The sequence below is a fragment of the Cucurbita pepo genome, chromosome LG02, assembly GCF_002806865.2.
Source record: "Cucurbita pepo subsp. pepo cultivar mu-cu-16 chromosome LG02, ASM280686v2, whole genome shotgun sequence".
NCBI classification, from domain to species: domain Eukaryota; kingdom Viridiplantae; phylum Streptophyta; class Magnoliopsida; order Cucurbitales; family Cucurbitaceae; genus Cucurbita; species Cucurbita pepo.
In genome coordinates, this window is record NC_036639.1 from 5,078,742 (window position 1) to 5,104,601 (window position 25,860).

The following is a 25,860-nucleotide window of genomic DNA, read 5'->3' on the forward strand; positions in this document are numbered from 1 at the left end:
AAAAAAAAAACAATAATCGATTAAGCACAAGGAACATTACAAATTAGTCGAAGCTCCTCTGTTACAGCAAATTAGAGAGCAAAAACATGCGATGACTCCAATCACAGCGAAAATCAGGGACGTCACCAAGAATCCCATTGTTAATTCAGGTTCGACCTCGACCGCGCGCAATCAAAAGATCAAAACCGCTACAATCAAAAGAAGAAATCGAAAATCAGGATGCAATTTGAATCAAATGAAAAAGGAAACAGAACAATCTGAAGAAAAAAACAAAAGTAGATTCGTTTCGATACCAAGAAAGAAGATGAAGAATTGTGGGGAACAATAAAAGGATATTAGAAATCTGAAGAACAAAATAGATCGGAAATTAGTCGGAATCTGGAGATGCGAAGTAATCGGGTCGGGTCATACTATTTAATGGGCCGAATACAATGGGCTTAGGTCCAATACCACCTTTTTTTTCTTTTTTCTTTTTTACATTTAAATTAAAATTTTATTTAATAATTTTTTAATGAATCAATTAGATATAAATGGTTTTAATTTTATATGGACCTGTTTTTGTAACCGCTCAAACCTTAAAACAGTTGTTAGACGAACACGACTCTCCACAATCGTATGATATTGTCCACTTTGAGTGTAAGCTCTCATGGCTTTGCTTTGGGCTTCCCCAAGAGGCCTCGTACCAATGGAGTTAATATTCCTCACTCATAAACCCACGATCATTTGGACTTTGTTCATCCAACAACAGTGTCTTAGAAAGAGGTTTTCATATCCTTGTAAAAAAATATTTTGATCTCACAATTTACGGACTAAATTTATAACATTGAAATTTCAGGGACTAAATTTGTAATTTAAAAATTTTATAGGCAAATTGGAAGGCAGATTAATATTAATAATATCGATACTTACAGGAATGATGATGACGAATACACGCTCTAACCGCTCGAGAATATGTAACTTCATGGAAACCTTATTAAGTTTCCAACAACTTTTTGTCTTATAAAATTAATTTATTGTCTTATCTTTAAAGTGACAATGTCAACAAGTTCCCGTCTCATTAATTGTATTAAAAGTATTTACCTCAAAGTCGCGTCGCTTATGGTTGAGCAACAAACGCTCAGTGATTGAGAAGAAGGTTTTAGAAAGTGCGGACAGAGAGAGTTTCGAATCGGAATTTAAAAATAAAAATGAGAGAAGATTTGAAAGCAACTTTATATAACTAATTAATTAATTAATAATAAGACAATACAACATGAAATTAAGTAGAGGGTTTGACGTGGCATGCAGCTATAGGCAACAAACTCTGGACGAGCATGATCGTGATAGGAAGTGCCACATCAGTGTGCATATTTTTCTTACTTTCCATGTCACGTACATTCAATCTCAAACAATTTTTTTTATTGTTGTCATGTGGAGGGGCTGCCATTCGTATATCATTCCGTTCATCCGACCACACCAATATTAAAGTCACTTACCTCAATAGGTTAAGTTAGAGTCGCTAAATTACACTTAACTAGTCTAAACTCGTTGTTTTAAATGCAAGTCAACGTATATGCGTTCGTAATTATATCGAAAATTTGGTAGAAGTTTAAAAGGAGAGGTGGACATTTATGGAAATGTTAAAATTCAACATCTTAAGAGCACTTTCCTCCCCCAATGAATCCATCATCTCTGTAACAAAATCAAAGCTCCAAAATCGCTCCCATGGCGGCGGATCTCTACACCTTACTCAAAATCTCCGCCGCCGTTCTTGCCTCTTTACTCTACTCCTACTTCATCTCCACCAAGCTCCCCAAAGGTCTCCCAAGGCTTCTCTCTCTCCTCCCAATCCTCTCTCTCTACACCCTCCTCCCTCTCCCTCTCTCCTCCCTCCTCCTCGCCGGAATCGTCGCCTTCTTCATCACCTGGCTCGCCTCCTTCAAGCTCCTTCTGTTCTGCTTCGATTCCGGCCCTCTATTTACCGACCCACCATTGTCATTCCCTCTGTTCGTCTCAATCGCTTGTTTCCCGATCAGAATCAAGCAAAATCAGCCCGACCCAGATCCTCAAAATCCTCAAAAACCCACGGATCCACCGTTGAAGACCATCGATTCCCCCAAATTGCCGCTCAATCTGCCGGCGAAGGGGTTTCTCTTCGCCGTCTTGGTCGCCGGCGATGATTTCGCCCAAAATCTGTCCCCGAATGCTATGCTCTGTTTTTACTGTGTGTCTCTGTATTTGTTTATTGATGTTGTTTTGGGTCTGTCTAATACGTTTGTGAGATGGGGTTTTGGAATCGAGCTCGAACCGCCGTCGAACGAGCCGTATTTGGCGACGTCGCTCCGGGATTTTTGGGGGAGGAGATGGAATTTGTTGGTTTCGAATACTTTAAGATGGTCTGTATTTTTGCCGGTTAGGGCCGCCGTGAGCGGCGTTTTGGGGCGGCGACGGGCAGCGGTTGTGGCAGTGTTTGCGACGTTTGTGGTGTCGGGGCTGATGCATGAGCTGCTGTTTTACTATGTCACCGGAGCGGTTCCGACTTGGGAGGTTACTGGGTTTTTTGTGCTTCATGGGGTTTGTGTGGTGCTGGAATTTTGGGTGAAGAAGGCTTTGGGAGAAAATTGGCGGCTTCATTGGGCGGTTGCCGGGCCGTTGACGTTGGCGTTTGTGGTGATCACCGCCGCGTGGTTGTTCTTTCCGCCGCTGTTGAAGACTGGTGCGGTGGCCGCAGTTATCGGGGAATGTAAGGCGGCGGCGGGGTATGTGAAATGAAAGTTATTTACTTCTTTTTCCTTTCATAGAAATTATCGAATTACATTGAAAAAAAATATATAGTTTTTTATAAATAAAATATTTCATTTTATAAACTTATTTAATTTTTGTATAACATAATAATAATGTAAATTATATAAAATTTATAATCTAAAAAGACTTTATAAATTAATTAATAATACCCATTAGTAGCTAACTACAATTGGTGCTAAAAAATAATTTGAAAAAACTAAATTAAAATTTTATTTCAAAGTTTATTATTAAACTTAGTCTAAATTAATAAAAATATCATATTTATCATAAAAATATTATTAAATTTTTTTAAAAAAATAAAAACTCTAAAATATATTAAGATCGCGCTCTAAATTTATTTTATTTTTATGATAAATATCGACATCGAGATTTCAATTTTACAAATATATCAACAAAATATAATATTGATGGACATTATTATTTATTATTATTATTATTATTATTTTTGTAAATATCGAGGTCAAATTATTTATTAATGCTCATACGTGGGTTTCCATTTTGGTTTTTTCTTTTTAATATTTTTACTTAATATTAAAAATATTTTTTAAAAATTTAAACTTGAAGACATTTTAAACCCTAAATTATCCATTTAATTTTGTGTGATATCCCACGTTGGTTGGGGAGGAGAACAAACCACTATTTATAAGAGTGTGATCTAGAAGACGCGTTTTAAAACCTTGAGGGGAAGCCCGAAAGAGAAAGCTCAAAGAGAACAATATCTGTTAGCAGTGGATCTGGGTCGTTACTAATGGTATCAGAGCCAGACACCGGACGATGTGCCAGCTTTCTCGCTGTTCCCCGAAGGGATGTAGACACGAGGTGGTGCGCTAGTAAGGACGCTGGGCCCCAAAGGGGAGTGGATTTGAGGGCGGTCACACATCGATTGGAGGAAAGAAAGAGTGCCAGCGAGGACGCTGGGCCCCGAAGGGGGTGGATTGTGATGCCCCACATTGGTTGGGGAGGAGAACAACCCACCATTTATAAGGGTGTGGAACCCTTCCCCTAGAAGATGCATTTTAAAGCCTTGAGGGAAAGCCCAAGCCCCAACGAGGACAATATCTGCTAGGTCTTACATTTTGTGAGATTCTTTTTATGAGAAATAATTTATATTTATAAATTTAATTAAATAATATATATTTTTATTTAAAATTTCAATTTCTAAGAACAAATTTATGATTTAATACCTACACAAATAAAATAAATAATAAAGAAAGAATAGAGAAAGTCTAAATTAATGTTAAATCATTTGTATTTTTTTTTTTTTTTCATATTTCGTGATAAAATAAATATTTCAAACTCTTGATAATTATTCGATTTTGCTAGTCGCCATGATTATGAGATTGTCAAAGTTGGCATATTAGATAAAGACATACCTCGTTTAAATCGTTATCGTGACTTGAGAAGGTGATCACGGTCAACAAATAAAATGTTAAAATAAAAATTATTAACGAGCAACTAATTTTTTTAAAAAACCAAAAACATAATTGATTAATTACATCATAATTTAACACTTAATTGATTAATTACATCATTAAAATTGAAAACATTAAACAAAAAGAAAACAATTAATTTCTTTTTTGTTTTTTTTTTTTCTAAAATTATTCAAACAAATTTGTCTTTCATAAAGTTGACCAAAACGTAATACTCGCCGATTGTGCTCTCAACAACGCCATTTCGAATCAGCTGAGGGAACATCAGCCACCTCGCCGTCGCTATCAGAAACCCCACCGTCATCGGCCCGGACACCACCCGGGGAACCCGCCACCGCATTTTCCGGGCCGCCACCGCAGCCTTCGCCGCCAACTCCGCCGCAGTGAACACGCCGTGCAGGACAAAGAACCACGTGACTTCCCATGTGGGAGCGACACGTGTGAAGTAATAATACATCAACTCGTGCATAAAGCCAGAGACAGCAAACGTAACCACCATGGCCAGAAATTGGGCCCACTTGGGCCGGAAAATGCGGGAAGTTATGGAACGGGTGGGATCGTATACGGCCGGGCGTAGAATACTCGGAACCATGAGATTCCATCGACGGCTCCAGAAATCCTGAAGCGACGTGGAGAGATACGGCTTGTTGAACTGCGGTTCGATCGGCGCTCCAATCATCGCTCTCGCTGGAAGTGAACACAGAGCGAGAACGATTTCGATGCCGATGTACATATGGAGACAGTAAAGAACGAAAATCATCGCTGGATTCATACGATTTCGGTAACTGTAAAGCCGAATGATAATCGCTAGAAGCAAAACCTTCACGGAAAGAACAATCGGCTCTACGATTCTTCGATTCTTAGATTCTTCAGGATGTTTTTGCTTCTTGATCTTGATCGGAAGACAGAGCACAGCGGCGAAGTGGAGGAGGCTTGGGAGCGGCAAGGAGGTGAGAGGACCGAGATCGAAGGCGAAGAGGAGGAGTTTGAAGTTGCCGAGCCAAGCGAGGAAGAAGGCAGTCGGACCGCCGAAATGGAAGGAGTGAAGATTCAGAGGGAGGAGGAGGAAGATGAAGAGGACGGGGAAGAGAGAGAGGAGCCGGGGAAGTCCCTTAGGGATTTTGGAAGCTACATAGTAAGAATAGAAAATGAGAGCAATGGCAATGGACCATACCTGGAGGAGGCTGGAGAGTTCGCCGTCCATTAGGTTTCCGGCGGCGGAGGTCGGTGGTAGGGTTGAATGGCCATCTGCCATTTTCGTTGCGAGGAAGATGGAGGAGATCAAAACGATACAGATAAAACCATGTTTATCGATAAAATATTTTTGTAAATTAAATTAAATTTATTTTATTTTATTTTATTATTTTATTTAATTCTGTAGGGATAGGGCAATATTATTACTTTTTTTTTAATGCATTTATGAGTTGTAGCTGTCAATATCGAATCCTTGAGATCCAATAAACTATTTTTTTTTCAAAATATTAATTTCTTTTTATTGGTTTTAGATTTTTTTTTTTTTTGGAAATATTTAATTATATAAATGAACGGCACGTCTACGTTCTGAGAAAAGTTGGTATAATCGAATGGATAAGAAAATTAGAAGGTTATAACGTGCACTCCCCGTTCTACTTCTCTAATCGAGAAGAAGCACAACTGACATCCTAAACAAGGCTCGTACTCTTTCATTCCTCGGCTATTTTTCAAGTGCTATTGATGTCGGAAATGAATGTTTTAACATTAAATGGTAAATAAAATAATCAAAATTATTATTAAAAATAAATCCCGAGAAATGAAGCCTTTGATTCACCCACTACATGTCACATTGTACCAGCAACTAGAAATGTCCACAGTCGGTTCCTTCCTTCTATTTCAATTTCCACACCATAGAGAATTCGAAGGTTCGAGTTTTCTACGAAACTTTTATTCATTTTTAGTATATATATATTCAAAAAAAATATAATCATTTCAAAAGATTTTTTATTGCTAATTCCAATATTATTTTATAAGAAAAAACATACGTTTAATATACTACAACATAAGTGGTGATGAAGAATATAGTCTCGGTCCCATTTAGCAAAATATACATAGTCACATAAGATTTTTTTGTTTAATTATAGCGGGGCAAAAGTGGTGACGAAGAACATAGTCTCGGTCCCATTTAGCAAAATATACATAGTCACGTAAGATTATTTTGTTTAATTATTGGAACAATTTTATTTTATTGTGTATATTATTATATTTTAAGCCATATATCATAAACAAATATGATAATGTTCAAAAACATAGTAATATATAGTTATAGTTGATGTTAGTGGTGTATTGTGATTTAGGAAGGTTTGAAATTTGAAATTTATGAAATTTTAGTTAGTAATATACACGTGGATAAGTATGATTTTTTACGAAATAATTAAAAAAAGAAAATTCACGAACCCGATTCGAAAATGTAGTGTTGGGTTAGATTGAGTTGTGAACTCTATTTAGGTTGTTCAGGTCACCAACCCAACCCAACCGTGTATACTTCTATTCAATCGGAGTAAATAGAGGGTGAAGAGAAGCAAACGAAAGCAAACCGAACAATATCTATTAAATTTACGGGCAAAAATCAATATGAATTTAGAATTTTTGCTTTATTGTTTTTTTTATTTTTACAAATTTACCCTTCTATGAAGTTTCTCACTCTATATATTTATTCCATAATCATTTTTTAAGGTAAATGATTTCAGCATTAATTGTATTAGCAACATTTTAATTAATATTATATTCTCAGACAACCATTAATCTTCCAAGGTTAAATATAGGTCTCGTTAGATCAACTGAGCTGTATCGTCCTTCTTGCTTTCGTCTTTTAAAGCTGCTCATTCATTGATTATAGAACTGTAAAGGGGAATTCCTCTTTCTTGTCTTGCTTCAGTCTTTCCCTTTCCTGTTCAGTCTCGTTCATCTTTCGTCTTTTCTTCCTGTTCAGTCTCATTAAAAGTCATATCGGTTCAGGTTCAGTATTCATCTTTCATTCTCTTATTCTTCTTCTTTAACCTATACATACTGTTAAGTCTCATTCTCTTCTTCTTCTTCCGGTGCAGTCTCTCTCTTAAGGCAGCGCCGGTCAGTGTCCTTTTGCCTCTGAGTCGCAAGCACTCGCAGCCCAAGAAGAAGTAGAAAATCGGTCTTCACTCCTACCCTAAGAAGCAGGGCCCACTCCGTCCAAAGCTTCAACTAGCTCTCCGGGGCTGGGTAAGCAGGTTCAACTCCCAACTCCAAAGGCACCCAATTTAAAATCAATTCCTTAAATATCCAAAATTAATTTGTTTATAGACTGCAAATTAAGTTAGAAATTTTAATTATTAGTATTTATAATTATATTGTAGTTAATACACGGTCATGTACAGCATCCATCCAGTAATAGTTTCTTGGCCAAAAAAAGCATTACAGTTGCTGTAAGGTGAAGCAAGATTTAGAGGGTGCGGTGCGGGTGCGGGTGTGGGTGCGGGTGCGGGTGCAGCCTACTCGTTAAGCCAGCCAGCTGAATTCTGGTTTGAATATGGGTACTGAGGACCAGAAGCGAACCCCTGTGGCGCACCCCTGAAACCAGGGGGATGGTGTGCTCTCGGGTCGATAGTGCCACTGCCATTCATCTGATGCCCAGCGCCCATTCCTACCAATCTGGTGTGGTTCAACTCATCGAGTCGAGGCATGTATCGTTGCGTCGCTGAAGTGTTCATCCAGTGAGATGGTTCAGAGGGCGTACCGAGATGCCCATACGTAGGTGGGAATGACCCAATCCTGTTGTTATACCCAGGTTCAGGTCCAGCTTGATAATTGCTTCTTAAACTATCGGTATCCATATGCCCGTAACGACGAAGTTGTGATCGTATTTCTAAGTCCCTCATGTATGCGTTGTGCCCAGTAGTGTAGGGTGCATAATTAAGGCCATCAGCATGTCGTCCCATTTGATCGATGATACGGTCCTCAAATTGTCTAGACCCAATTTCAGAACTGAGGCTTGTATTGTTTGACCATCCACTTGTCCCAATTGGATGAGGCTCCTGGTTGTACTTTCTCGCAATGGCATCCGTCGAGCTGGTCCGTGCTGCATCATAAGCAGCTCTGAAGTTGGCATTCTGGCCAGGCATAGTCGACCCCAACTGCTGATGTCCAATCCCTCCCACAGCAGCATATCGAGCAATGTCGTTAGTTGTGCTAGTTCGTGCTGCTTCATTAGCAGCTTGGAAGTTGGCATTCTGGCCAGGCATAGTCGACCCCGACTGCTGATGTCCAATTCCTCCCACAGCAGCATATCGAGCAACGTCGTTAGTTACGCTAGTTCGTGCTGCTGCTTCATTAGTAGCTTGGAAGTTCGCATCGAAACCAGGCTTAGTCGACCCCGACTGCTGATGTCCAATCCCTCCCACCTCAGAACTGGACAACAAACCAGCCAACGAGGATCTACGATCACTCACATTTGGAGAAGGCCTTTTACCATCACGTCGGCTCTCTTCTGATGTCTCACCATCACCTCTTCTAGGTATTTCTTCGAAACGCTGCCTCTTTCTTGGAGCCTCAGGAGACAGATTAGTACGGCGGTCTCGACTGTCAAGACTCTCTCTGTCGTTATCCCTCTTCGATGCTTTCATGGACCCATTTTTATGAACGTCACAGGAGACCGACCCACTCTTGGAATCTTCTGGTTCATCTGCTGGCATTACAGATTCCAACAGGAATGTATCATTGAGATGAATATGATCATCAGAAGTTTTAGAGCTTCGGCCCTTTTCCGACTCCGATTGATTTGGCCTTGAGGTTTCAGATCCTAATCCCAATCCTGAATCCTCTTTTTGCCTTAGCCTAGACAAATCAGAACTCTTTCCCTTTTCAGATTCCTCTGGTTGCCTCACCCTTGAGGTATCAGAAGTCTTCTCTTTTTCTGATTCCTCTTGTTTTCGGGGGCGGAGATGGTCGTGCTCTTGTGCTATGGCTTTGTGTTTATCGGCCCAGTCACGACGACTCCACAAATAGAGCACGGGTGGCCTGACATTCCACTGATCCATCTGCTTGTCTTTTGCATTGACAGATCCAGGAAGATAAAATGACTGAGAAGGAAAAAAGGGAATCAGAGTCCTATCTCAATAACATTTACAAGAAACTGCAACAGGATCTTGCTAATTGCAATACCTTTCCTGACAAAAACTCATTATCCTCCCAAACCAGGTCATAAGGAGTCTTTTTTTTATCCAACCTACAGTAGAAAATATAATACGAGTCATCGAAAATGTCATCAAGTGCTTTGTCTCCATACAACATCTAAGGAAGTGCTAAGATATACCGAGGAGAAACCGACCACCATTACCTCTCGGTTTCAGGAGGAACAATAAGAATAACGAGCTTTGGCTTAAACTCTAGAGCCTTATCGACGAACTTGTTTGCCAAAGCAGCTTTAACTCCAAATGGAGGATTTAGCCCCATGATCTACTCTTGCGAGGTACATAAGGGAGGCAGTCAGCTACATTTTATTATAAGCCACAGAGATCCAAACATGTATGCCATCATATATAAATCAATGTTCTATTAATTACGCATTGACATCGAACAAAATATTACTGATTTAAATATGTCACCAACCTTTTTATTTAATTTGAATGATGAAGTACAAGCCCAATAATCATGTAGGAATGTAATATTTTATAAGTCAATAATTTTCAATTAAAACTACATACAAAGAAAATTCACCCCTCTGTATACTTGATAAGTCAAAAGTAGTTAATATCTCACTTGAATTAAAGATTATTAAGATCTCCCATGCTTACTAATGAAAATAAATTAATTCATCCATTGACATTTTATATTTATAAAATTTACTTAAAAAACTTCTTTAAAACATATCTTCAAAAAGCAAACACGAGGGAAATTGTTCTCACCAATTGAGATCCTTTAGGCAATTCCTTGGGTTGCACAGTCATCCAATCCCTTCTCTCAAAATTGAAAACATTCTGCAAGAATAGCCATGAACAATATCCGGCAATCAAGATGCACAACAAACTTTATAAAATGTAGAAATCAAGGTCCAGGCCACTGAGATGAAAAGAAACGCGCGAAAGTCTCATAACAGATGCTAAAAGAAGCAATCTCATTGAGGCAAAAGAGTTCCAAAGTCAATAGTAAACAAATAACTGGCAAACGTGAGAGTATGAGTAAATGCCTTGATAAAGTAAAATCAACGCACATTATCCATAAAGCAACATAATGTTCATTTTAATAATTTTGTGACATCCTTTTCCCCTTTTTCCCTAAGAACACATCCAAATCAGCATTAAAATAACGCCATGTTGTATCCATACAGCTTAATAAAGTTGACAACAGATATGACTTCAACATACTTAAAATGTAAAAGTTTGGGTTGGCATACCTTCGGTGGAATAAAGTCAAAGTTTCTATACGAGCATGGTTTACCCGTCTCATCAAGTTTTTTCTTCATTAAAATGCTAAAATCATTAGCACCGCAGCAGAAATCCACTATCTGTTTATGGGAAAAACTTTAGTATGCAGCAAGAGTCAATTATGACAAAAAATAAAAATGAAACAGAAACATTAACATGATGCGATCAGAAAATTGGCAGGAACCCAGGTGGGTGGCAAAATAAAGATCTACGACAAACATTACTAGAACCCAAAAAGAAATCTCTGATCATTTTGTGAGACAAACAAACGATGCCACCAGTATTTAAAGTGTCCAACATCAATTTGGGAGACGTTATCCCTTTGGTGTCACAAACATCCCCTACAAGGCTGGAAGATGTTGATAAATTAAGAAAAGTTGGGTACGAGCTCAATATAAAAGAAGTGCAGAGCGAATCCAAACTATTAGTGCCAGCCACACCTTCTTACAGTCAGTAGTTTCCTATACCTTAAGTTTTGTATAGGGTTGACAACAAAATTACCTATACCTTGCATACTTGTGTTTTAAGTGACATATATCAAGCATGATATCGAATTTGAAAATTGGCGGCTTAAAATTTCCCTTAGGTGCAATCTGAAATTGTTGTGATAATGCAAGAACAATTTACAATCTTTTATGAAATCCTAGAAACAAAAATAGGACATTTCAAAATTAAGAAAATTGCAAAAAGTTACGAACAAAAGTGATTGTTTTTTTTTTCATTGAACTATTTCAAAATTGTGTCTATTGGGTCCTCCAACTTTCAATTTCGTGTCTAATAGGTCTTAAACCTATTTTATCATCTTTTTTAAAAGATCACAAACCTAGTAGACAAAGAATTGAAAATTTAGGATCCTATTGTGTTCAATATTGAAAGTTTGGGGGTCTATTTAACACTTTTAAAATTCAAAGACTGATTAGACACAAGATTGAAGGTCCGGTTGATAAAGATACTATCTTAAGTTCATGAGCCTATTAGACATAAACCTGAAATTTCAAGTAGAAATTAGTAATTTTATTTTTAAAACAAAAACACAGTCATTCATTTATAATTGAAAAATTACATGCTAAACCTTTCTTTGAAAGAAAAACTATATAACCCCAAACTGAAAGCAACAAATCCTTGCAATCTGAAAAATAATAACAAAAAAAACCCCCCAACAAGAGTTAGTCTAGCATTTCATTGAGGTAATCTCAAAAAGAGTAAAAGCGGAGGATGCTCTCATAGTTTAAATGTCGAATCAGGAAACAAAGTGATGACAGTCTGTGTGTTAAGTAATATAGACATATCAACTGTTGATTAAATTGGGCTTCAATATCAAGCACCATATCATATTGTTTCTAATCTAGCATTTCATTGTCAAACTAAATACAATGAAGTCCCATTTTTTCCATGAAAAAAATGCAAAACTTGGTATCCACAAAATTTGTGAAAAAAACTAGAAAGAAATAAGGAGACATCTACCCAAAGGTATAAAGAACCACGAATAGACTAAAGATATAACCAGTTAAGCACGACTAACGTATATACTATAGTTTAAGGGGAGAGATGTAGCATGTACATTTGGGTACAATGATGTAATTAGCTTAATTATGTGACCATTGGTTATTTGTCCAATATCGCTCTTTAATTTAGAATTTTCATGTACATCTATATACATAGATACATAGGTACATACATATACACATATATTTAATACATACGTACATGTATATATATATGTGAATGTGAGATTCTAGTGAATGGAATAAGAATCATATATAGATAATTTTCTATTCAACCTCACGTTTTGTCAGATTATAGGGTAACATATAGCATCGTAATGATGTTTAGAAAATATTGTACGAAGAAAAAAGCAATAATACATTGTACTCCTACATATTAAATAATATACAAATGAGCATAATAGACTTACTGTATCGCCTTTCTGTATATACCAATGAAGCCTATCAACAATCTGAATCATAGAAGATATTTTTAATGTTTACAAGGACTCCACAGAAGGAAAAAAATTAAAGAGTACGAGAGAAATACATAAAAACTAAAAGAAAAAAAGCAAATTAGAAAAAAAAAATACAATAGCGCTGAACAGACAAAACATCTGACTGCCAATTAACAAATTCTTTCTGCTATCACACATAAGAAACGCAAATGTATACCTTCCCAAAAAATTCCTTGAAAGCAGGGGGAAAACGTTCTTGTATTGTCTCTTGGTGTTCAAAGTTATTAGAAGATAACAAAACAACAGGATTGTACAATTGATATCATAAATCACCAACTTCCCTAGAAGTAGGTAGTACTCAACTTATTTAATAGGTACTGAGTACCAACACAAATGATAAGGTGCAAAACAGGAGTTCTCTGTTTCCCAATAATCCAATTTGAGCTACTTATGCCTACTTTTTTAAGACCAATGTTGTCTGCTCTTAAAAAACTTTCAATATTCTGTTGCCAAAAGTTTCCGGTGCAAGCAGCTGGGTAAAATTGATCTTTATCTCACAATGCCCAGTTTGTTAAAGAATCATGCCTGTGCGTTCATGGGCTTACGAATGAAGCCAAGTTTTTTGGATCAGTAACTCTTTGTCCTTGTAGATTGAAAGCAACCAAAGAATCTTCAAATGCACCTTCAGAATATTTAATCAGCCTTCAGAAGTAATAGCCTTTTTTTCCTTGCTGCCTTAGGTCTACGTTTTGTCATTAATCTCTCTCAATATATATGACTCAGCAAAAGCCCTTTATTGTAAGGTTGTTTTCTTGAAATATTTCATGCATCAATGAAATTCTCTTATGCCAAAATATATGTATACATACACATACCTATGTATACAACTGAACCAAAAGAAATCCACATCTTCTTTCACGTATAAAAAGCTATCATGCTGATGGTGTTAGCCCTTTCAAAGGTAAATTTGCCAAAAAGTTCCATATTATTAAAATGTTGTGGCAAAACACCACTTAAAATTTGTGGAATGACATCCAACAGGAACTAAAAACAGAAAAACTGTTCGCAAGAGACATGGATTGGGAATGCATGACAAAGGGAGTCAAAGAATTTGAATCCAAGTGCCCCATCTGCCGACACAATAAGAAAGAACTATGCACAACGTCTCCAGGCTTGTATTTTTTGTAGCCATTGTACCCTATACCGAAGGTTAGTATTTGTTGGTCCTTCGGAAGGAAAGAAACCAAAGAGTCTTTTTGGAACAACACTTTTGAAGTGTTCTTCGACCTTATTATTTATTATGATATTTTGTGGCGTAAATTGTCTAACCTCTTTGCTTCATATAGTTATGCTCTCTTTTAACCAACTGAAAAAGTCTTTTGTAGTTGTCATGGAATTTACACCCTTTTTGTTAATTTTACACGTGATCAAAATTGTTTCTTGTAGAAGAAAAAAAAAATTACCTAATACCAAAACTACCATGGTCCAATATCTCCATGAATTTGATTGAAGGATTACCATATTCCAGAAATACAGGGTAAAAGAGGGAGGGGAATGAAATTTTACAATTGAGCTACCAAAAGAAAAGGTGGGCGAAAAGGCATGGATCCCATACTGGAGGTCATAGACCAATTAATGAAGTATGATTCATAAACACCCATTTACGGCTATGGTGGTGGCTCAAGCATTCATCAAAGAAGAAATGCCGTGGTTGCAAGGGATGGTCAAAGAAAAATGGTAAACTGCTGTCTTACCCATCTTTGCGGTCTTGTAGAAGACAAGTCAACAATGTGAATTGGATGGATTTCCTGGGCCAAGTGTACTTCATACCATACCTCTACTTAGGTAAAGTCTCTGTAACTGTTGAATGGGCAACCTCCTCAACCTCTGGTTTGATATGGTACATCATCCTATTTGTCTCTTATTTTCATCAGCTATCCCAAGGTACGTTGTTTTGGATGAACTTTGAGTTTAGTGGAGAACGGCCCAACAAATTACAAGTAATCAGACCAACTAAATGTCGAATCTTATAGTATTGTGGCAATAAGGTCACGCGGCCACTCATAATTCTCCAAACAAAGTATGAAGATTCTAGCAGACAAACATAAGCAAGAGATGGAGCTTGAATTTGGGTTATAGCCATAAAACAGTCAATTTCATGGCCATCCAAGGGGTCCATGTGGGACAGGTTGCCTATCGCTGCAGATTTCCAAGGGATCTAATATTTTCCAAATTTTCAACATGTCTCCCAGCTGAAGAAACTATCAGGGGCAGGTAGAAGGTAGGACACGTGGCTTTATGTCCTTAGGACCCTTCGGGTACTTAGGGGAATGTTATTTTATATTATGTTTACCTGTAAGTCTGTTCTGTGTTTATATAATGAACCGTATATAAGAGAGAGAGAGACAGAGACAGAGATAGGGACAAAGACAGGCAGTTTTTCCTTTCTTTGGATATTCTTTTCTATTAGAAACTGAGCTTTAAATAAATGAAGGCATCTACAAGTGTATGCAAAAAAACAAGTCTACAAACGGAATCCCAAAACTAACTATAAAAATGGACTCCAATCCAAAAGAATGAAACCAGGTTGATAATTAAGAAAGTCTCATAAAAGGATGCCATAAAGAAGCTTTAAATGTAGCACCTCCTAAGATCTCTGAACCCTCTAAAAATTGTACGATTCTTTTTCAAGTCAAATACCCCACATAACAGCAAAGAAATAAGCATGCCCCATAACTCTGATTTTCATGGGAGGTTAAATTTAGAGGGTAAGACCATCTCACATATCCAATTAGGTCGTACTGCTTAATTCTAGTTTGTGTGCCATCATATGTTTCTTGTCGTCAGGAGTCCAAGTGTGCAGTACACAATCAGGCTTCAACAACGGATTGCTGTTATTTTGCGGCCAGGTCTATCTTATTATTACCTAATATGTTCCTTGAGCACACAATATAACAAGTATAATAAGTATCACGACCATGCTTCCACAGTTGAAGATAAAATTACCGAAGTAGATGTTTGCCAAAGAAAAACATAGCACCAAAATAAGTATTACCTCCTGAAGTTTCTCAACTTTTGTAAAATGACGACCAAAGGAGGAGTAGCGCATGCCATAAAGAAACGGTGCAAGATATACTCTCAGTTTGTTCTACAGTAAAGGAATTCATAAAATAAATAAAAGTTGAATAGTATCTCATTACAACCAAGAATTAGTTATCTGAAGGAAACAAAGAATTCAACACATGCTAACATATTGTATCCCATTTTTTTAATACTGACTAACCAAGCTCATTGAAAAAAAAAATGAGAGAATATGAGAGCGCACAAAAGAAAGCTCAATTAAAGAAAAGGGCTCCAACTATACAAAATGGTGTCTAAAGAATAATTCGAAAAGAATCATGAAATCTAACGATGGACCATACATCAATAGGTTCCCTCTCTAACCCTCTAACATTCTGTCATTCCGCTCACCTCACAAAATAGCACACCCCCAAGCAAGACCATAAGAACTGACTCTATTTCATGAAAAGTCAAATAGAGGAGGAACTCATCAATCATATCACTAGTGTTCTTGTGTTGAGCTAGCAAAAGGTAAAACGTCAGAAGATGCGATTTCAAAAAATGTGATCTAGGCTTTCCTCCGCTTTTAAATAGAGAATACAACAAAATGGGTCAACTAATGAGGGAATTTATCGCACAAGTTGATTCATAGTATTGGCTTGGTCATGTAAACTTGTCATGTAAAGAACTTCATTTTCCTTAGAATCTTCATCCTCCATAGAGTAGAAAAAATCAACTCACGCAAGGGGGAAGTCAAGAAACTACAGAAAAAAGGATTTGCAAGAAAAACCCTTCATCACACTCGAACATCCCTTCTCTCAAGCCTAAAAACAACCTCCCCAAGTAAACTGGTATCTCAATGACCACCCATCAAACCAAGTGCGATCCTTTTCCTTCTTCCACCCCTTCCCTAAGGAAATTGCGCATAAGCTTCTCAATATTATTACAAACCATGCACAGAGCCCTAAATAGGGATACCACTCGAAACATAGCAAATCAAAGTTAGTCCAACGCCTAAGCTTATCCTCATTTTAAAAGACGCCAGATGTCTTAATAAAAGGCCATAGGAAAATTATCACGACCATGGGACCTTGCCCTATCACTCCCAAAGGGAGGTTCTATATTTTACCGATGACTTTTCACGTTTACAGTGAAAAGTTCTGTCCTTTTCAAAACATTAATAAAACCCTAGTATGCAAGGTCTCGGTATAATATATAAGCACAAAATAGTTCAGGAATTCAAGCACCCAAAATAATAGTCAGTGAAAGATTACGCTTCCTTAAATAATTGGTCAAAGATGCAGAAAAATTAAAACCTAAAGAAAAAGTGATTTTGAACGGTGCAATAAGAAATTGTTAGCACCTTCCACTTAAATATGTGATAAAGAACTTCAGGCTCACAAACAGCTTCTGCTTCCTCAATGCTACATCCTTCCTCAAGCTTTCGTAAAGCAGCTCGAACAGCCTAACCAAAACAGTAGACCATTCAAGGGTAAGAAACTACAAGATCACTTTAAGTGTACTATATCAGACTAATGATTCCGTACCTCAACTGAACCTTCCAACTTCCCCATCTTAATTGTCTTGTCCACAACATTTTTTAAAGAGTATGCATGAGTAGATGGTACTTTGTGTTTCTGAACTACGTCCTCTAAAGTAATTGAAGATGCAACATTTTTCATTAAATCCATTAGCCTACATCACAAGTAAAGATATTTAGAACAGGTCAGTTCTACAAAAAATGTAAACATGCAATTCATGGGAGTTTAGAACTGTCATAATTCCTTTATCCCTTTTTTATTTTAAAAATGAAACAGAAACCAATTGTTAAGTAGTATGCATTCACCACCTCCTCTCCGTATCGGCATCTAATTGAACCATCCCACTGTTCAACTTCTTTGTCAGAGGCTTAGAGGTGTCAGACTTGCCCGGTTCACTGTTATCCTCCTTGGAAGCCTTATTTTGATCAGACCTCTTGGTTGATGCGGCAGACTTTACAACTGAGGATTTTTTCCCTTTGATAGTCTTATCAATGTCCATGCGGACAGATTCTGTATTTTGATTCAAAGACTTTCTTGAAACATTACCTAATTTCACTTTTCTAGACTCAGAGCCCAACAATGATTTCTCAGCTTCTTTGCTAAGAACCTTCCCTTCAGATGAGGACCTTTCAAATGATTTCGATACTTTTGCAGCAGATTTTCCCTGAAAATGGTCATCTGACATATTTTCCTTTTTTGATACAACTCTTTCCCTAATCCCACGAAAATCTATTGTTTTCCCTTTTCTTGTATCAAATGTAGGAATTTTCTTTTGCTGGATGGGAATTTTACTCTTTTCAAGTCCAGGGAATTTAATATGGTCCCTGTCTGGAGTCCCAATGTCCTCATCGATATCATGGTCTCTGGACAAATTAAAAGAAAAAAAAAACATTAACAGGCTAATACTGATTAAATCAATAGTAGTAACAGCTATCACTGCACTCTTACAAGCAATATATCAATATGCGATTAGGTAATAGCCCTTCCCATGCCCTGGTTGTGGTTTCATCGTCGTCTGAATCTTCAAAAGTGATCTTCCTGAAAAAGCCACGCATGCCTCAACCACTTGAGCAGCAAAACTATAAAAAAAAAAACTCAATTCACCATACAGAAATACAAATGATACCTTGGTAAGCATTTTCTGTGATAGGATTTTGGGCAACGACGGCAAACAGCAAACTGTAATTCGTGTACTTTCTTATTTTCACCAAGTTCACAAACAGAACACTTATGCACAGGGCAAGAAAAAGATTCTCCAGAAGCAATCTTCCTCTCAAGTTCCTCAGCAGCAATTTTATTTTCACGATGAAGCAATTTTGAAACACATTTAGGATGATAAAAATGACCACAAGTTGCATTTACACATTGGAATACCTGAAAAGTGATGATAAACCATATTAGGTAATGATCAAAGACAGACAATTGCCTAAAATTATGTGAACCAAAAAGGGGAGCCATGGGATATTGGCATAACTAACAATGAAATAAATAAATTAAAATTAAAATAACGAAGATTCTAAATCCATGCAAGAACAGAAAGAAAAAAAGGACAGTCCTTAGAATCAAAGAAGAAATCAATATCAAGAGGATATGATCATTAGCGAGCTAGAAAGAAAAAAAACGACAGTCCTTGTAACTCATATTCATCATTTAAAATTTCTCTGCATTGTACTTGCTTTTTAATCGTCTTTTTTACTATTTTGTTTTCCGCTCCTCCATGGAGTTTGTACCTTTAAGCAATAGTCTCTTTTCATTTTGTTGATGTAAAATTTTGATTCTGGTCAAAAAAGAAGTCAACAAATCCAACACATCAATTCAGTATACATTATTAAGCCCATACCTCAGCACCAGAAGCTTTATCAGATGAACCTAAATTCCCGCAAGCATAACATTGGTGCTGTTTATACTCGCAATTCTTGCAAAAATAGTTTTCAATTGCCTGCAAAAAAGTTTGTATCTATTAAAGAAAATTATCAAAGAGAGTAGGCAAGCATATAGAACAAAAATAATATAATATTGCATACATCTACTTCTTCTTTCGAGAGACCAAGTGACAAACATTCATCATCATTCTCTTCAGTTGCATGAAAGGACCTCATGCACCTCCCATCACAGCTGCATGACAAATCAAAATGAAAATCACTTGTTAGGCTTAATGCTTCAACTTGGGCATCAATTTTCAACAGCTTGTAATTGTCCATCAGATCTAATTATTTAAAACTAGCAGCCTTTCCTGTATAGGGTCTGACTTATTTAGTTGAGCTGCCTTTTTGTATGCCCTTCTTATATTCCTTCATGTTCTCTCCGTGAAATGTCCATTTCTCATTATTAAATTAAACAATAAATAAAAATAAAAACAGTAATTCCATTGAACTATGATTTCAAGAAACAAATCAAACAGTCTAAACCTAATCCTAATTATAGAATATTGAAAAACAAACGAATGTTAATCCTAATAAACCAAGAAATTAACCAAACAGTCTAAACCTAATCCTAATTAACTATGATATCTAATTAACCACTAATCCTACCATATCAGTGGAGGTTTATGCAAAATCTTATCGTAATTTTGTGGAGGTTTCTTGTGCAATTTCACGACTCCAAGTGATTTCTTGGCTTTTTTTTAACATTCTTTATATTATCCAAAATTTTGCCTTGTCAAGTACTTGATTTGTTGTAAATTGATCCAATTAGTCTCCTCCATTGGCCGTGATTCAAATCTGAAAGAAGATTTTCTAGCGTTGAATTTGCTTCTTGTGTCCTATAAAATTCCATTCTTTCGCAAAAATTATTGAAATTTCCTCTCTAATCTTGAAAAAAGGGTACTCTAAAAGATATCCCCTTAGTAAATAAGTGTGTTGTTGAGTAACAAGCACAGCCCACAAAGCTCCTTGTGATCTGTGTAAACAAAAGCTTTCCAAAGAGAGCAACCCTACGTTGGCCCAGATGGTCACTCCAATACCAAATTGGTGTTGTCTAAGTGACTAAGAAGATTTCTCAAGAAGTCTATAAAACAATATTTATTACCAAACAAATGTTAACAATACAAGAGGAAATTATCTGTAAAATAGAGAAATGGAAAACAAACAAATTCAAACCCTAATTAACTAATGAATTGACCAAACAAACTAATCATAATCCTAATCAACTAAGGAATTAACTAAGATATCTAATTATCCACTAATCCTATCATATCCGTGGTAATCCATGAGTATGGAAGGAAGAAAGCTAGGTGGTTCACATATTCAAAGAAAAGGAAAGTTACAAAAGTTCTCTCCAGAAATTGGACAGTTCTGGATTTCACAGTAAAATCACTTGTCACAATCAGTTGCAGCAACTTTTCCTCCGAAAATTTGTGTAGTTTACAGAAGTCAAAGAATCCAAGAAAGATGAACATTTTATCTTGGTTTCGCTTCTTGGCCACTCGGTAGATAAAGTTCAGCGAAAATGTCAATTTTGAACTTTCTAAGCTGCTGCATGTTTTGCCTAAATACAAGGGAGGATAAACTATTTTTCCACTCCCCTTCCGTGGAAATATTTGGGCTTCTTTGCTGCAAGGCTTTGGTTGTTCATGGGTGTTTGATTGGAAGCCTGAAAAAATATTTACCTATTAATTTAATCGTAGTCTCAAGAAGAGGGCAAAATTTTCATGTATAAATCTACTTGTTTTGTCGTAGTCATAGCTCTGGCTCTCAACAACTCAAATACAAAACCAATTTGTTCATTTATGTTACCTATTGTGCACCTTCAATGTTCCACCTTATGTAGATCTAGGAATGGTTGTTTTGGCTTGGAAGTGGCCATGAGAGGCATACAAGTAATAAAGAAACCAAAGAGAAATCATAGGAGTTAAGACTTGGGAAAAGAAGCCACTCAGTTTCAATAACCAATGCCATTTGTCATCTATAATCAGGCGGTAAAAGGAGGAGTGTGAATGGGAGAAGGAAGCCCACTTTTGTATCTTGGTATCCCCAAAAAAGTCCTCATAGACAAATGTCACAGGTTAAAGGTTGTGAAGTCCCACCGATAATCTATAATAGATGATGATTTTGGTAGGTTAAGAAATGAAGCCTCTGGTAGCCTTTTGCTAAAGGGGCCAAGCCAATCCAAAATTATTCCTAAAACTTGGTAGTGATCATGAGCCCACCACAGACTTTCACCTTGATTCTCTTCAGCAAAGGTCACTTCGTTTGATGATGAGTTACCAAAGGCCCTTGGAGGAACGACAAAATGTTCCCAGCCATAGATCAAAATGAGAGGTGACAAACTTGGCCACAATGTCAAGGAATTTTGTGCACATCAAGACCTTCACAAATAGGCTTCTGACCTTGTGGTAAATCAATTGAAGCCCATTGCTGCTACCTGGTGTAATTAATTGCACTTAACACTTTTGATGGCTTGTTGTGGAAATAATTATGGAAGCATTTTGATTTACACAATTCCATCTGGTGTCTAAATTCAGTTTTTTCTGTTTTTAAGAATATGGTGAAGGTGGCAAAGAACAGTTACATTCCTATCCAACAGTGATAAGAATGAGCAATGAATAGTACAACAATAGCTATTGAATGAATGATACATAAAAAGTGTCAGAATGATGACAAATTCTAACTAACACGCACCGGTCACCAATTAATGAATGCCTGGGAAATCCACAAAACATAACATAGATTTCAAAATTATGTTTCATAAGTTTTAATTTCGTTTGACATCCTTTGAGTGTTCGAGTCAATCTACATGCACTTCAACTTATCTCTTATGACAACCATCTGTCGTACAACCTTTGGTTGTCAAAGATTTGAAGGATTTGAATATTTTAGTAGTAGCACCCCTGAAGTTTAAACCTATTCCCCATAGTCCCTTTTACGTTTTCTACATGTTCCCCACTTGCCCAATGTTGGTTAGCACATAATTAAAAGATCAACCAAAATGTTAATCCCACGACAAAGAATAACAGAAATGCTTACCATAGAAGGTTACCACCATTATCACAAAATGCACAGACGGAGTCAAAAACGTCATCATCACTCTCTTCAATAGCATCATCAACCATGTCCTCATCATCTAAATCATCAACTATAAAACTAGGCCTCGCTGTACATTGCACATCCTGAAAGTACAAGCAGAAGATGAGAAAACAAGAACCTTGCAGGCATGCACTTGACAGCAATGATGCAATACCTCGTGACATGACCTTTTCTTAATGGGCTTCTCTTCAAGGAATGCAAGTAAGAACTGTTCAGATCATAAATCATCATGGTAAGAAGATTATATAATTCATTAAAAATAAATTCTATTAAAACATAGCTCAAGCCATAAAGCAAAACTGACTCATACCACTGTTAACTGCTGTTAACCTACAATATATTCTAACATAAATCAAGAAATGAATGGATCAAAAGGGAAATAATGCAACTGGCAAAAGTTCATAATTAAAAAAAAATATATATATATATATATATAATAATGGCAAAAGTCATAAACCTAGGTGAGATTGAACCTCCGGTGATTCTTACTGTATGTCCTTTCCATAATGACTCATGAATAAGCACAAAAAGAATGCGAAAAAAACTGTCATAGAAAAGGTAGATGGAATTGAACAAGATCAAGAGAGCCCTACATGCATACAGATCAAGTCATCCACTTCGAAGGGGATAATATTATTTTGCCATCACTGTCATGTATAACATTTTCAGACATTTCCATTTATATTGAGCCAAAAAGTACATAATACAGTGAGGGTACGAGGAATGATGGAACCCAAAAGTCAAACCCATCAAAGGGAATCTTTAGAAAAGGTTGTCAAATGAAATCTTTTGGGTTCTCTAAGATATGTTGATTGAAGATGCCAATAATGCTAAAAGAAATCCTAATTAATAGGTTCTCCAAAATAATTCTCCTGTCCCTTAAAAATTTTAATATTTCTTTCCAAAAATAACTCCATACAAATTGCAACAATGGAGCAAACCCCAAGGCTATCTCCCCTACCCTTTAAGCACGAGTCTAAAAGATTGGAAATTCAATGTCAACAAAGGGCAATCCATTGATCATTTCTTACACTCCCTTACTTTTGTGGCAATCTTGAACAGTGTTTCTCGTTTCAACAATCAGTTACAGTTATTCATTTCATTCAGTTACAGTTACAGCCAATTGGAAGATTTTCTTGCAATCTCCTTTGGTGTGGGGCATGGCTTTCCTCCCCCTCATCTGTAATTTTAAATCATCTATGAAATTGTTTTTCATTCAAACAAAATGACGAAGTCATGCCATTAAAATCATTATTCTACCTATACTACTTATGAAATGATTTCAAATAATAAAACATGCATGCTAAGCATATTAATATTCCTCATTTCTATCTCTAGAATTAACAAGTGGTTAAGATTCATACTCAGGAGAACTAATGCAATTTCACAGTAAAGGGATTAGTTGTGCATACACCAGAAGAAAGAAAATTGTAAAATCAGATTTCTCGTTTGTTAATTACTACTTTTCCTTCGTTCATTTCTTTTAAGTGACTCAACAGTAAACATTTGTTACATTCCTTTCAAGTACCTCAACAAGGTAAACATTGTTCCTTCTAATAAACTTTGCTAGATTTGGAAGTAATCTAAAATCCCAAAAGAAATCTTGTTAGGAGTTTTTGGAGTATTTGGACTCTTCAGCACCATGAAATCAATGCTTGTGAGAGGTGATGGAAACAACTATCCTACTTTGTTGCTTCACCCAAATAGGCATGTGTGCTTGCAAGCTGACTACAAGGAGATTGACCAAGTGTACTTTCACTACTTGCATTCCAACAAGCAACCACGATAGTTCCCTCTGAAATTGAGGATTTCAAGCTTCAGATTGTGGAGCAATTGTCTTCTATGAAAGGTAAAGTTTCTTTGATAAACTTGACTCTAGGAGTTCTGAAGGAAATTTTAAAAAAGAGAAAATAAAATATATTTTGAGGATGGAAATGAATATATCATACAATTTCGGAATGGATCGAGTACAATATAGCATGTCGGCTGTCTATCACGAATGAATTTTTCTCCAACTATTAAAAATTATTTAAGCCTTTTTTTTTTTGGCAGCGGGGATTTGGGACTTGGGAATGTATCAAATAACCCCTCCCCCACCCTTTTGTTTCTTCTTCACACCCATACAAAATTCTTATCCAACAAAACAAATAAACAAAAATCAGATCATTGCCTGCATAAAAATTAAACAGAACCTGGGACTTTGCCAATTGATCATCCCTTTCGACAGTTTCACTGATAAGAGACATGTGGTCCACCAAATCATTTTGTGAAGGCCTCACCTCATACAAGCTGCGAAAATGAATGGCTTAAAATTGACAAATACAAATTCATCCAACTGAAAGATTAAACGGCTTCATATTACCTGAAGATTTTGGCTAATTGATCCCACAAAGATTTGCTAGGTGTGTCCGGATTTTTCTTTAAAACATGAAGGCATTGTACTGTAATCAAGATGGTTCTAATAGTATCCTCAAAGCTCTTTCTAGGCTTCTGAAGCTTAATCCACACGTTTTCTTTGGAAAGCACCGATATCTCTGGATTTGTACCACAAACATCAAACCTCCATGCAGTTACCTGTTTATAAACCTTTTGAAGTCCATCATCAGCTGTTCCATGCAGGAAAACAGGTTCTTGGCCGCCATCCAATCTGTCCACTCCATCCCATAGAATCGGCAAAATGGAGAATGAAACAGGTTCTTCCTTATGATCCACGAAGTGATAATTTGAAACACACAGTGGCAAGGCCTCCGCCTCGTCGTCCGAAGACGCCATTACTATATTTTGTTCCAGTCCTGCCACTTAACCACTAAATTGAATGAGCTGCAATAAAAACCATGCTTGAGAATCTCCTCTGTAATCCCAGAGGATATTCGTTTTCTCTCAAACTATAATAATCACGAGTTCTTGAAATGAGGGAAAACTCTGAAGGTAAGTAGGTAATTGACAGAGACGAAAAGGTACCTGTATGGTCTTTGGCAGAGACTCAATCCAAACAATAAACTATTCAAACATTTCAGAGAAGTTAGCAGCGAAAATAGGAACCCGTGAACGGAAACCTAAGGCCGGCAGAATCCACAGTTGAAGCCATCATTCAGTAGTAAAAGAATCATCGGACTCCGGTAGCCGTCGTAGAATCGCCGGCGACAATTAATGCAGGAGAAAACCAGTGGGCGACGGAACCGGTGGAGAACAAGAGAAAGGCATTTTTGGGGGAAAACTGCAAACGAAATAACGAGTGACTGAAGTCATGTGGTAGGTCAATAACAAATAATATTTACAACAAAAAAAAAAAAAAAAAAAAAAAAAAAAAAAANAAAAAAAAAACTCTCTAAATTTGAGCTCTCACCTAATCTAAAACGTTGAACCGAAGAATTTCTCGAGAATTTTACGAGATTCGTTCCTTCTTTTTTCTCTAATCGAACGTTAAAACTTCATATGGGTTCGAATCCTATTGAGAAGTTCACTAGAGATTATAATGTTATGTATGTTACGAAAAAATTACTGAAATGCCCCTGGGACGGAAATTTAAGTTGCATGCCTATTTTTTATGCGTTTTAGATTAATCAAAAAAGAGGACGGAATGTTGTGATATGTACTCCGAGTAATTGGTAAATGTTATCTCCTTGTTGAGTTCGAATGAATGTTTAG

At 36.7% G+C, this 25,860-nt stretch overlaps 4 protein-coding genes across 7 annotated transcripts in view; 1 reads left to right on the top strand and 3 right to left on the bottom strand.

The window, feature by feature from the left end:
- The window catches only part of LOC111786139 (V-type proton ATPase subunit e1-like), a 3,827-nt gene extending 3,454 nt beyond the window's left edge, over nt 1–373 (bottom strand). Inside the window, exons 1-2 of the mRNA XM_023666483.1 lie at nt 294–373; nt 41–188 (exon numbers count right to left, since the gene is read on the bottom strand). Of these exons, the coding sequence (XP_023522251.1) occupies nt 41–138 (98 nt within the window). The 5' untranslated portion in view covers nt 139–188; nt 294–373. The remainder of the gene's footprint in view (nt 1–40; nt 189–293) is intronic.
- A 1,266-nt stretch (nt 374–1,639) lies between these two features.
- On the top strand, nt 1,640–2,771 carry LOC111788884 (probable long-chain-alcohol O-fatty-acyltransferase 5). Its single transcript, XM_023669446.1, has one exon. The coding sequence runs from the start codon at nt 1,705–1,707 to the stop codon at nt 2,749–2,751; it is 1,047 nt and encodes a 348-aa protein (XP_023525214.1). The 5' UTR covers nt 1,640–1,704; the 3' UTR covers nt 2,752–2,771.
- A 1,577-nt stretch (nt 2,772–4,348) lies between these two features.
- On the bottom strand, nt 4,349–5,539 carry LOC111788902 (probable long-chain-alcohol O-fatty-acyltransferase 5). The gene has a single exon (XM_023669474.1). The coding sequence runs from the start codon at nt 5,467–5,469 to the stop codon at nt 4,387–4,389; it is 1,083 nt and encodes a 360-aa protein (XP_023525242.1). The 5' UTR covers nt 5,470–5,539; the 3' UTR covers nt 4,349–4,386.
- Nucleotides 5,540–7,534: 1,995 nt separating this feature from the next.
- Nucleotides 7,535–25,451, bottom strand: LOC111787575 (protein ENHANCED DOWNY MILDEW 2-like). Of its 4 annotated transcripts, none has more exons than XM_023667589.1 (19): nt 25,174–25,451; nt 24,575–25,004; nt 24,405–24,501; nt 22,367–22,420; nt 22,153–22,295; nt 19,213–19,303; nt 19,029–19,127; nt 18,315–18,562; nt 18,137–18,226; nt 17,497–18,051; nt 17,195–17,342; nt 17,011–17,112; nt 15,643–15,735; nt 12,561–12,602; nt 10,615–10,725; nt 10,127–10,198; nt 9,559–9,677; nt 9,384–9,447; nt 7,535–9,301 (listed from the first exon to the last, which is right to left on the bottom strand). In XM_023667589.1, exons 2-19 carry the CDS (start codon nt 24,982–24,984, stop codon nt 7,715–7,717), a joined length of 4,125 nt encoding a protein of 1,374 aa, XP_023523357.1. In that variant the 5' UTR covers nt 24,985–25,004; nt 25,174–25,451; the 3' UTR covers nt 7,535–7,714. The 4 variants fall into 4 exon arrangements, with proteins under 4 accessions (XP_023523357.1, XP_023523356.1, XP_023523360.1 ...); XM_023667588.1 differs by having other exon boundaries at nt 24,575–25,010; XM_023667592.1 differs by having other exon boundaries at nt 24,575–25,018.
- Nucleotides 25,452–25,860: the final 409 nt, after the last annotated feature.